We start from the raw sequence: 13,397 nt of genomic DNA, 5'->3' as shown, positions 1-13,397 counted from the left end.
GGAGCAAAAACAAAAGTGTTGCGTTTATATATATGTACATATACACATACATATATACAGTATATATATGTAGACAATTATATTATTGTGGAATGAAATTTTCATTTTCAAGTTTACATTATCATTTTAAGATAGTTTTGTCAGACTGCAGAACAGCTTCTGAAACCCCTCTCCCAAGAATTTTCTGCCGTCACAGCTGTGGGGGCTACATCAACAATTTTTGTAAATGTCCGACACAGACAAGCCGACATTCACATCCACTTTACAGTGACTGGTCAGCTGTGTGCAGGTGTAAAAGTAGGCAGGCTCTCTTTTCTTTCATTGTCCACACAACTACTTCTGTCTTCTTTTTGTGTGAACAACTGAGTACAATACCGTGGATGACTTAGAGGATAAAATGCCTGCAAGTATGCGCCATTATCCCCGTTAAAACGATTCATTGCATTTCACCCCTCTCTATGACAACAGAATTTTCCCCTGATCGTTGCCACTTTGAACAGTTAAAAGCATTATGCTTGGACGACACATTGGACGACACATTGAACAAAGTAGTTATAGTAGTATAGCCCTGCCTTTATGTTGCTTATACTAACTAACCACATATTTTTCAACTCCAACAAAAATCACCATTTCTGCTCTTTACTTACTGATGTGCCATGAGATGTTTTCCAGTAATCAGGTACCCATGTATACGTGTTAAAAACAGCAAATGTGAAAGCTTTTTAAAATCTCTATAGGTTAAATTGCTACAGATAAATGATCAATGTCATAAGGATACAAATTGTTACTTTAGTAATGACTAATGGTTATTGTAAATGTCAACTGAAGTCACAAAAAGAACAAATAAAGAATGTGCTACCTTCCACCACTGATCAGGTGAGAGTCCGTCAACACAAAGCGACAGACATCACCCTTGTGTCCCGAGTAGATTTCAAATGGCTTACGCTGGAGCCTCCCGGAGTCTTGCCACAGATGGTACGCTCCAATATCAGCAGCCTGAGACAGAAACAGTGTGTCCCAATCCAGCTGCAACCATGGCAACAGTCTGAAGACAAGATACGTGATTTAAAAACGATAAGGGTAAAGCTAACATGAATTAAAAGTCACCATGATAGACCAGTAAAAGATGCAGAGGTGTCTCTCAGGTTTATGAAGAATACATGTTTGGTAATGGAAATGGGGATATCCGCTTATTCGCTTTCTTTCCGAGACTTAGAAAACGGAGGATATCAATGTCAAATCCTTGTGTTAAGTGTTCATGTACAGTATAGGAGCTTTGAATTCTCATTTTATACTTATTCCATTTCTCAGGTGTTATACTGCATATTGCCGAGGTGATATGGAGTAAAACATGGTCAATGCATTTCAGCCTTTAAATACTTACTTTGTTTTCCATTTGAGAGGAACAGCCCCTTTGCAGACCCCATCATACCAGTTTTGAGCTATCTTCACTCTCTCCTTCAGCGGGATGTGAGGATATCTGCAATAACAGTGACAATTTAACATTACTATGCATTGACTGCTGTGGATTTTAATAGCTGAACGTTATGGTGCTAGTTATGATCAAATTACTTGATGCTTTTAAATCATCCCCCATCCCATCTGTTCAATGACAATGGACATAATGCACAGACTACAGAGCAGCTTCTTTCCTCAGGCTGAGAGACTCCTCAACTCCATCTCATCCTCCGCACTCCACCATGAACAAATGACATGGATCTTTCTGTTACGCTGCTTTTGCACATTACCTTACCACTACCTTGTAAAATATATGTATATAAGTAAGTGTATATACAGTCCCCTACAAAAGTATTGGAACGGTAAGGCAAATTCCTTTGTTTTTGTTGTCCACTGAAGACATTAGGGTTTAAGATCAAAAGATGAGTATGAGACAAGAGTTCAGAATTTCAGCTTTCATTTCCTGGTATTCACATCTAGATGTGTTAAACAACTCAGGACATATCACTGTTTGTATCAGACCACAACATTCTTAGGTGAGCAAAAGTAAAGGAACAAATAATCTTAAAGTAAATACCATACTTACCATACCAATACTTTTGGAGGGGACTGTATTGTTTTTAGTTTCATGCTATACATTTTAAATATTTGTGTATATGTGCAGCCGCGTGTTGTAGAATGACAAATAAATATATCTCGACCTTGACTAGAAGCCTGCTTTCATATTAGGAACTAATTCAAGCATTAAATTTAAAGAAAAACTGATTTTTTTGACAGTGCTGGAGGAACATAACTTATAGTATCATTATTTGACAGATATATCACCAAAGCCTGAGATCAATCCATGTTTATGAAATGATAGAAAACCAACACGTGTATAGTTGTGTGTAGGCCTTACTTTGTGGAATTTATGCAATCAACCTTGTAAAATTTGAGAGTTTTGTATGATTACAATCCAGTCACATAAATAAAGTTTTTTAACAAAATTCATATTTTGTTGCCAACATATTCTAATGAATCTCTACATGCAACACTTTAGTTTTATTCGTCGAAGTTTATATATATCTGCTTGTGAGATTTCTTCCTCTACTGTAATGCAGTGGAGCTGGATAGAATCTCATCTGCGGTGCTCACAGTATTGTAAAAATGTAAAATATTTAAAGAGGTGGTATTGTGCTAATTTTCAGGTTCATAGTCATATTTAGGGGTTGTACCAGAACAGGTTTACATGGTTTAATTTTCAAAAAACACCATATTTTTTTGTGATACTGCACATTTCTGCAGCTCCTCTTTTCACCGTGTTGAAGGCTTTGTTTTAGCTATGGAGTGATACATCTAGTCTCTACATGATCTTTGTTGGGAGTTGCACATGCGCAAATCTTTTTTAAGGACTACTAGCCAATCAGAAGCAGAGTAGGACTGGTCAGTGAGAAGTCGTTAAACACGGCCTCAGGTGTGTATGTTCCCCTTACCAGCTTAGCAACATGGACTGGAGTTTCAGAGTGGTGAGTTATTAATAGGAGTGGGAATCTCTGGGCACCTCACGATTCGATTACGATTCAGAGAGCTGCGATTATAAAACGATTATCGATGCATCTAGATGCATTGTTCATTGTTGGCATCAAATAACATATTGATATATACTTAAAATAATGAGGTGTGGATGTGAGTGTGAGTGGCTGTTTATCTATGTGTGGCCCTGCGATGGACTGGCGACCTGTCCAGGGTGTACCCCGCCTTTCGCCCGATGTCAGCTGGGATTGGCTCCAGCCCCCCCGTGATCCTGTACGCAGGATAAGCAGTTGATGATGGATGGATGGATGGATGGATGGACTTAAAATAATCGTGTAAATAGAAAAACAATACAAACGCAAACAGGGCAATAAAAGTGCGTTTTAAGTTTAGAAACATTTTGAGTCCCCCCTCTCTTGCCTCACAGTGGTTTTGTCCACTGCCTGCTTTCCCTCTCACAGGAGTCCGGTGGTAGAAAACCAGTTCCAATCCATGGAGCTCAGTAATGTTAAGCAGTGCTGGCAGGGCTGTTTTATGCACTTTAAACATTGAATGAACTGATTCTTTTGTCTTTAATACAGATGATGCTGGGTCATTAATAAATTAATCATGACAAAAAGTTATGATAACAGATTATTTTTCCATGGGCCCACTCTGTTATTATAACATTACCATTTGGCAGCTTATTTAACAGCTTATTGGACTGGAACTCATCTTCTACAGCTAGAGATGCGCAGATTGATCAGCTGGGGACTAAAATAGGCCATTTATTTTCACTTACTCGGCTCCGACCAGTGACCTGGGCCGAGCAGGGTGTGAGATGATATTTACACCCATGGGGAGATGGTAACTCACTTTGGGCTTTTTCACTTTTCAAACCTATTACATGCACAAAAAAGAGATATAACTCAATAAAGGAGCAAAAAAGCATAATACCACCTCTTTAACAGTAACATCTGCTTTCAAAACCATTGGTCCCATCAGTCAGGATAATCCCCAGACCTCCCTGTGAACAGCTTTTCTTGGAACTGTCTTTATTAAAGAAAGGTCCCAATAATAACTGTTGACCCTGACGTCTGTGGATTATCCAGCACAATGGGCCTTACTCAAGAAACATTCAAACGCACCGATTTGCTCTTAACTGTGGTCTGGAACTCTCTTAAATATGCTATCCAGCACAGATATCATATCATTTTCACCTGACTTTGATGTCTGATGACTCCCATACAATTTAAGAACAATCATGATTCCCAAACAAATCAGTGGTCACACACGAATCAGAGCTAAGTTTAAGAGAGAAAACATGAAAACATACATGAAGACAGCCAACAGTTTCTGGAAAAAGACACTGCTGTAAAAAAAATAATAATGGCACTTTTAAATGCTGCCATAGCGCACACTAAATGATTCTCCTCCATTGTGTTAGGGTAGAGGCATAAATCTCAAACCCTGGACAAATAAACCAAGTGAACTATACTGATACTAAAAAACTCACCCTCTGCACTCACTGACCCAAGCAATAGTGGCAAAGGGAAAAGGGATATTTCTATCACAAATTATATATTATATAAATGATCTGATTCTGATAAATGTTTAAATACACTCCCCAGCCACTTTATTAGGTACACCTGTTCAATTGCTTGTTAACACAAATAGCTAATCAGCCAGTCACATGGCAGCAACTCAATGCATTAAGGCATGTAGATGTGGTCAAGACAACCTGCTGAAGTTCAAACTGAGCACCAGAATGGGGAAGAAAGGGGATTTAAGTGAATTTGAAGGTGGTATGGTTGTTGGTGCCAGACGGGCTGGTTTGAGTATTTCAGAAACTGAACAGAAGATCTGCTGGGATTTTCATGCACAACCATCTCTAGGGTTTACAGAGAAGGGTCTGAAAAAGAGAATGTGAATGCACAACATGTGGAACCTTGAAGCAGATGGGCTACAGCAGCAGAAGGCCACACCGGGTGCCACTCCTCTGAATTGTATTTTTGCTTGAAATGCCCATCATTAATAGTAGGGGTATGGAAAATAATTGACTTGCAACATTCTGAATCGATTCACAAATATCAATAATCATTATCTAGAGGTTATTTGATAACATAATGTTGATGGAACAAAAAAGGCAGAACTTGGAAATGCGGGAGGTGCAGCACCGGACTGTCTGTGGTGTGCACATCATAGAGACGTGTTCTTCATGTTCAGCACAGACAGGCAGCTATTAAACTTTCACATGATCAATAAAATCAATACGCGACTAACGTTAATGTTTTTCACCCACATACTGTGCAGCACGGTAGCACTTAGCTAGCATCCTCTCGTCATTCTTCAAAGGAAGGAACTAAATACAGTTTCTCAAGGCCCATGGTGCTCAACACAAGATTACAATAATCAACTTACAGGACAAGACACAAACATGTAACTACACTAGACGAGACAAGAAAAGGAACAGATATGTTTAGGCGGAGTGAAGGTGGTTTGGCTGGAGCATTGTAAAGTGTGTAGTTCAACCTGTATCTGAATCTATACCAATAACAGCAGCATCGGAGGTCAGTAATAACGCTGTAATAATGTAATAATGCTATGTAACGTTAGCTACATTTATATGAAGTAACATTAAATAGCTGCATTTCATTACTACCTAGTACTTTGGATTGTTACAAATACTTTGCTTTAAAAGTAGCAACTAGTCACACAGTGAGAAAAATACATCTTTATCCTGTTCGTTTACAGTCACATCGTAGCCTCATAATCGTAATGAGGTGCCTAGAGATTCCCACCCCTGGAGGTGATGCGTTGAGATATCGAATTGAATCAAATCATTGACAAGATAATTGTAATCGAATCGAATGGTGAGACCAGTGAAGATGCCCCTACCTAAGAGAAGTCTATATAAAAATAACTACTTCTCACTTGATTTATTACCTCAGTAAAGACTTTCCTAAAGAGTTCATGGTGCCAAATTTAGGATTACCGAGTTGCTACCACAATGACCTGACAGGAGTAGCAATGCGTATCCCTCCCCAGTTCCACCCTCTCCTCCAAATATGGTCACTTCTGGTTCCAAAAAAAAACCGACAGCCAAAACCGACAGCCAAAACCGACAGCCAAAACGCCAAACTCAAGGCTTCAAAGGGTAGTCCACAAACCAGTGGGTAACATCACAGTGGCTATATCCACTTCTTTTATACAGTCTATGGTTGTGAAAAAATTCACAAAGACAACAATTTTGTTATAGTTGATCAAAAGAGACCTGGTGCAGACGAAGTGCAAAAGGGAAATACTGACATGGATGTGAACAGGGGTTTAGTGATAGATTAATGGGTCAGCCGATTACTCAGGCCAATATGTCATTTTCAGATCATTTGCATCGGCTGATACCTGCACATGCAAATCAGTAAGGTTCGAGCTCATCGATACTGCTATCGAGACTTGCGGGTCCTATGATGTAACGTTAAGTCTCGAGAGTCAAATCTGATTTAATTTGAAACGCAATGGATAAGAAAATCATCAGGTTGCAGTCTCTGCCTGCTCTCTGTCGGCTCCTACACACACACACACACACACACACACACACACACACACACACTGGCAGCAGAACGAGAGGCTGCGGCGTCGCGGTGGAATACAGTGAGGGTTAAGTTAACGTTAGCTCCAAACTACTGTAACGTTAGTTGATGACAGCTACGCTTGTTACTGTAGTCTTAAAAACTCAGCTGCTGGCTGAGACAAACCAGCCGCTCCTCCTTCTACCTGGTAACGTTACCTGCAGCCAGCAAGAGAGGAGGAGGGACTGATCCAGACTGATGGTATTCTTTCTAAACGCCACTCACTACTTGTGATGTCAGATAAAGTTATTGAGTTACTTTGCTGTTGTCTAGAAACAACATTTAGCTGTATTTAAAATATTAAATTAAAAACAACCAGGCAGTTAATATGCACACTTCAATATATGTTTATTTATCGCAAGTGATACGTCATCTCAATATATAACGTTATCGCACATTGAATATTTTCCTCATACCGTGCAGGCCTACCTCATGCCCGTTAGGTCTGGTCTTACCAAATAACAAAATAATAGTGGTATCGATAAAGAATCAGATCGTTAAGCAGTCTCAATAAGGCTATCAATATCAATAAAATTAATGTCTAAACCGCTGGCAACAAAAGAGAGTACACCCCTAAGTGAAAGTGTCCAAATTGTGTGTGACCACCATTATTTTCCAGCACTGCCTTAACCCTCTTGGCCATGTAGTTCACCAGAGCTTCACAGGTTGCCACTGGAGTCCTCTTCCACTCCTCCATGACGACCTCACGGAGCTGGTGGATGTTAGAGACCTTGCGCTCCTCCACCTTCCGTTTGAGGAAGCCCCACAGATGATCAATGGGGTTCAGGTCTGGAGACATGCTCGGCCAGTCCATCACCTTTACCCTCAGCTTCTTTAGTGAGTGGTCGTCTTGGAGGTGTGTTTATCATGTTGGAATACTGCCCTGCGGCCCAGTCTCTGAAGGGAGGGGGTCCTGCTCTGCTTCAGTGTGTCACAGTACATGTTGGTATTCATGCTTCCCTCAATGAACTGTAGTTCCCAGTGACCAGGACACTCCCACCACCATGCTGGACTGTAGGCAAGACACGCTTGTCTTTGTACTCCTCACCTGGTTGCCGCCACACACGCTTGACACCATCTGAACCACATCTGTCAGACCACAGGACAGGGTTCCAGTAATCCATGTCCTTAGTCTGCTGGTCTTCAGCAAACTGTTTGCGGGCTTTCTTGTGCATCATCTTTAGAAGAGGTTTCCCTCTGGGTCGACAGCCATGCTGAACAGTTTGATGCAGTGTGCGGCGTATGGTCTGAGCACTGACACGCTGACCCCCCACCCCTTCAACCTCTGCAGCAATGCTGGCAGCACTCATGCGTCTAGTTTCCAAAGAGAACCTCTGGATATGACGCTGAGCACGTGCACTCAACTTCTTCGGTCAACATGGTGAGGCCAGTTCTGAGGGTTCAGTCCCCTAACTGCTTTATGGTCTTGGCCACCGTGCTGCAGCTCAGTTTCAGGGTCTTGGCAATCTTCTTATAGCCTCGGCCATCTTTATGAAGAGCATCCATTCTTTTTTTCAGATCCTCAGTCTGTTGCCATGAGGTGCCATGTTTAACTTCCAGTGACCAGTAAGAGGGAGTGTGAGAGCGATGACACCAAATTTGACACACCTGCTCCCCATTCAGACCTGAGACCTTGTAACACTAACGAGTCACATGACACCAGGGAGGGAAAAATGGCTAACTGAGCCCAGTTTGGACATTTTCACTTAGAGGTGTACTCACTTTTGTTGCCAGCAGTTTAGACATTAATGGCTGTGTGATGTGTTATTTTGAGGGGACAGCAAATTTACACTGTTATACAAGCTGCACACTCACTACTCTACATTGTAGCAAAGCGTCATTTCTTCAGTGTTGTCACATGAAAAGACAGAATAAGATATTTATGAAAATGTGAGGGATGTACTCACTTTTGTGAGATATTGTACAATCCTAAATGCCAGCTAATCCAATCTAAATCCATTACTGCCTATCATACAGTTACCTGTATACTGTAGAGAATGATGCAGTTGGATGATGTCACTTCTGACAAACTGTACCCCACTCTCCCTTATACACCAGTCACGTTCTGAAATCTTCAGCAGAACCCAATGTATGTTTCTATTTTATTCATTAATTAAAATTCCATCTAAAACAACATGTTACTGGCTGAGATAACATGTAAATTGTACTCTGCATGGAATAATGGAATTATACATGACTTTTCTTTGTTTTGATGTCAGCATTATATATCAGTCATTAACCGCCCTGCTCTCTAAATTTCGGCTTCGGCCATTGAAAAACCCATATTGGTTGACAACTCTACAGGGGTAGCTTATATTTAATTGCAAGAGATTTTATTTATTTTTATTTTAAACTGTTATATTTGGTTACTGTATTTTTTCTGTTTCGATAGGCAGCAACAACAAAAGTCAACAAAGAAATAGTGTGGGGACATAATAAAGTAAAATCTGTAATTAAAAATGTGCTTGTGCTTTTATACTATCTGTGGTGTTGTGAAATAAATGAATGCATTATAATCGTGAAAGTAGGATTTTTCTTCAGACTATAATCGTACCATCAAAATCTATAGGCTAATCAGTGCATCCCTATTGTCAACTGGTTTGTCATATTTTGGGAAAATGTTTGCCTAAAGCAAAATACCAACGGACAAGATAAGAAACTTCAGGTGATTTGTTCCTTATTACCTATTCCTGACAGGGCCTCACTGAGTCAGAATCTAGGTTTGAGTTCTGAATCTTAGTTTTGCACTCAAATTTAACATATTGCTACACAAATGTTTTATTTTAACACAAATCTAATATGTGGTCATTTAGTATTCCTGCATAGAAATCTGCACATATTGTAAAGAGAGTGGGAGGAACAGGGGTCAGCCTTTTTATATGCAGTCTATGGGGTCATGGATGTGGCCTTTAGTTTGCTTGTGCAAAAGGACACTAACGTTTTAGGGTCCTTTTCAGGTAACAGGTGCATGTTCACAGTAAACTGCAAACCCATGATCACTCTGTTCAGTTTGTTGAAATCTGGTCTATGAACTAATTCTTAATCAAAGTAAGTATGAGTAATGTGTAATATTTACTGGTTCTTGTAAAAGGAGGTACCACTTTCAGAGACTTGTGTGCCCTGGTTGCCCTGCTGCCACCACAACACATTCAGCCTGCCTGTAGACAAAATTCAGGGAGGCAATTCCTACAGAGTTCTGGCCCACGCTGCAGTTGTAGGTCTCTTCCACTGCCCTGTAGCTGTGCACAGCACAGGATGTAAACTAGCCACTAACGTACAGTGTGTGTGAAACAAGGTGTCAGCAACGTTCAGTAAAGACCAGTACTGCAGTTTAAGCTAACGCTAAGCTAAACAATTCACAGCAGCTTTGTCATCAGTGTGCGATCTTACATGTCCGTCCCATCCCGAGTAATTCCAGTGTTTAAAAACTCCTGAGCGATCTTCCTCCACACAGCGTCCCGCTTTACAAAGTGGTAAATCGTTTTGCAAACTTGAGAGAGGCGACTGAGAGATCTGTAGTCCAAATAAGCCAAGATATGATAGAGAACATCCTCTGGCAGCTGGGAGAACAGCATGGTGAGCCCCCTGACAGCGCTGCTGCTCCCTGCCCGCACACTCCGGGTCCAGGTCTCTGCGGTGTGTTGCTCCGCACACGGTAGAAGTTTGTAAAAACGGGTGTTAAAGAAAGTAAACTATATTCCATCTTTCAGAGAGCAGTAGGACACAGGAAACAGGAAGCCATTCGGGCACTGTACTGACAGCTGATGACGTAACTGGACGTGATGACGTCTAAAGCTGGGGATAAAACTGAGCGTGTCTCCAACTTCTGTCTATTACATCACATGATTGCTGTCCAAATACCCCTGAATCATATCTGTATTCTGTGTTCTATTTGAAATAAATGAGTTTATTTATTTGATTCCTATTTATCCCAGTGGTTCTCAAAGCTTTTCATGTCAAGGACCCCTAAATTGACACAAATTAGACCACTGACCACCATTTGATAAGATTTTGTCCCACAGCCACCCATCTGATGGGATTTTTGCTTTTAGATGTTTTGTTACAGAAAGTGTATGAAACCCATGACCAAAACAGTCATACATTCTTACATTGTGTTACTTATGGATGGAATTATAGTGCAAATAAATGATTCTCCTTTTTGTTACGGACACCCTGGATCCCCCTGAAGGACCCCTGGGGGTCCCTGTTCCACACTTTGAGAACCACTGATTTAGTGTACCTCTGAGCAAGGCCCTGAACCCCTAAGTGCTCCCCAGGTGCTGCACAATGGCTGCCCACTGCTCCTAATTAGGATGGGTTAAATGCAGAGAACAAAGGTTGCATGCACTGCATTGTGTAGAAATTGTTTGTGGCCAATAAAGTTGATTATACTTTGCATTAATTTAGTAGCCTGAAATGTGACAATGCTTTTCCCTTTGTACCTTTAATGACAAGAAAGGAAAAGATGATTTCATTGAAAACTATCTCTGATTGGTGATGTCATGATTCCAAGACAAATATTATGTTGAAACATGACAGAATGGTCTCTGAGGTTGTCTTTTTAATGGATTTATTATTTTGTGATGATTTGGTTTCCTCAGCAGTGAAAGACCATTTCTAACATTCTCTCTCTCAGAGTTGCTCCAGCAAGCTAAAATAATAACAATAATAATAATAATAATAATAATAACTTTTCATATAGCACTTTTCTAAGCAAATTTACAAAGTACCAATAAAACAAAAAATAAATGAAATGACAAAGTGAAACAATATGCTAAAATAACAAGACAAGATATGAGTAAAACACACAGCAAAATATTAAAATAGTAAAACGATTAAAAACAAAGTAAACTAGACTTTGCCGACTGCCTCGACTGCCCATACAGGCATATTGTCCTGTTCCTCATGCTCATTGTACTGAACTCACTGGTGAAAAAGTGATGCAGTGCCCCCTGGGCTGCCATTCCAGTGGAAAAAACTTGTTGGAGTGTAACATAGACTGACCTACAATTCAAGAGATCCCATGAAAACACAGATTGACCCTGCACATCATGTCAAACAAATTGTCTTCTTCAATTTCCATAACTTCACCCCAGGATCTATTCTAATATCATCTTTTCAACTACTTAGTTGTAACATCTACACCAAAATGCTCACACCTTTCATGTCACTGTTGGTGGGGACAATAAAAACATCTACCAGCAGGGGTGGGGTCGGGGTGTCGTGCATGACAGGGACAGGGTCTACTAAATTCTATGCTCTTGGACTGGACTAGCTACAGCCACTCATATCGCCTCTGCAGTCACTTGATTCTGTTGAACTCTTTAACCTGCGATGATTAAATACTTAATGGAGAATGGTGATTATTTTAAAACTATGACAATAAAGGTATAATCTTTGTCTGAAAATCAAATGATCAAGATAATCTTGAGTAAGGTCATAATCCAGTTCGATTTGCATTGCTATGGTTGCAGTACTACATGTCATTTTGTACCAGTGCTAATACACAGACAAGTACTTTAAATCTGAATGAATGTTTAGGGACTGATATGGACACACCTTCTTCATAAATTGTAACAGTTTTACACACAGGTAACAGATATGGGCAGGCAGACAGAACTGGGAGCAGGTTGTGATCAGGGACAGACAGGCAAAAAACAGGAATCAAGGCTGGAACACTAAGACCTGGCAAAATATGCAAAAATGACTAAACAGAGGTAGGCATTGTGACAGAACACTAGCACAGCGCTAAAAATACATGTGGATAGGAGAGGAGATAGGAAATAGATCTGGTTATACGAGACTAAAGTATCGGCAATAATCCAAACTCCATAACCCAAAAGACACGGGAAGAGAACACAGAAGACAAAAAGCAACACTTGACAATATATCGAAAGGATACGAAACAAAGGGAAGGCACCATCTTAAATACACAAGAGGGAGGTGATTAACAATAAATAGGTGAAAAAATCACACAAGTGGGAAAAACAAGAGCAAGAGTGGTGACCAGAAATGAGATGAGAGAAACATACCAAAGTAAAAACAGAAAGCAGAATAAAAGACATAATGGCTGTATTCGGAACTGCGTACAACATACTACTGGCAACCACAGTATGCATGTCCTTCAGAGTAGAACGCAGTATGAAACTGTTCACTTCGTCAATGAATTTATTTTACAGTAAGCTATGCCAGGCTTAGCCGGTTTCCTGTTTTGGAAAGCGGAAGTAAACAATAGGAGGAACGTAAATGTAACAAATAACAACACTCTAAAATCAAAACCACGACGGTGCTGCATTCCAAATGGCATAATTTTTCTTTTAGTATGTACTGCAGCTACCCTTGCAAAGTATGTATTGTTGCATGCAGTATGCAATTGGGATATACTACTTTGTTATAACATTGCGCCTTGAACTTTGACCCTCTTGGTCATACTCATGCTGCGCAGGCGACTCTGGACAGAATAGCAAAAAAATCATCCTGCAAAATGTGACTGGATGCAGTAGGACATGTTGGTATTTATTTTAGAATGATCAGAGCTAACAATGACTTATAAGGTGAAAATAGACATGCAAGATTCCATTACTTTTTGAACCCACATACAAATAATTTAATGAGCTTAGTGAGCGTTCAGCTGGGCGTTTGTTCAACTCATTATTTTTAAGTTCTAAAATTGGTCTAAAAGAAAACTGCACACACAGTCGTCCTCTTGCTCAGTAACAATAACTGACTCAAAAGAAACACTAAACTGACTAAAACCCACCCTCTAAAGAAGACCATGAGATGTGGTTTAAAGCACCACAAAAAGCTAGTAAGACCTTT

The 13,397-nt window shown here is 40.2% G+C and overlaps 1 protein-coding gene across 1 annotated transcript in view; it reads right to left on the bottom strand.

Annotated features, from left to right (window-relative positions):
* The window catches only part of fbxw4 (F-box and WD repeat domain containing 4), a 63,548-nt gene extending 53,202 nt beyond the window's left edge, over positions 1-10,346 (bottom strand). The window contains exons 1-3 of the mRNA XM_038737873.1: positions 9,969-10,346; positions 1,385-1,480; positions 860-1,045 (exon numbers count right to left, since the gene is read on the bottom strand). Of these exons, the coding sequence (XP_038593801.1) occupies positions 860-1,045; positions 1,385-1,480; positions 9,969-10,153 (467 nt within the window). The 5' untranslated portion in view covers positions 10,154-10,346. The remainder of the gene's footprint in view (positions 1-859; positions 1,046-1,384; positions 1,481-9,968) is intronic.
* Positions 10,347-13,397: the final 3,051 nt, after the last annotated feature.

Source organism: Micropterus salmoides, unplaced genomic scaffold (genome assembly GCF_014851395.1).
Source record: "Micropterus salmoides isolate LMB-PRFRI ecotype aquatic unplaced genomic scaffold, ASM1485139v1 Ms_hic_scaffold_22, whole genome shotgun sequence".
NCBI classification, from domain to species: Eukaryota; Metazoa; Chordata; class Actinopteri; order Centrarchiformes; family Centrarchidae; genus Micropterus; species Micropterus salmoides.
This window is presented reverse-complemented; position numbering and strand designations above follow the sequence as displayed.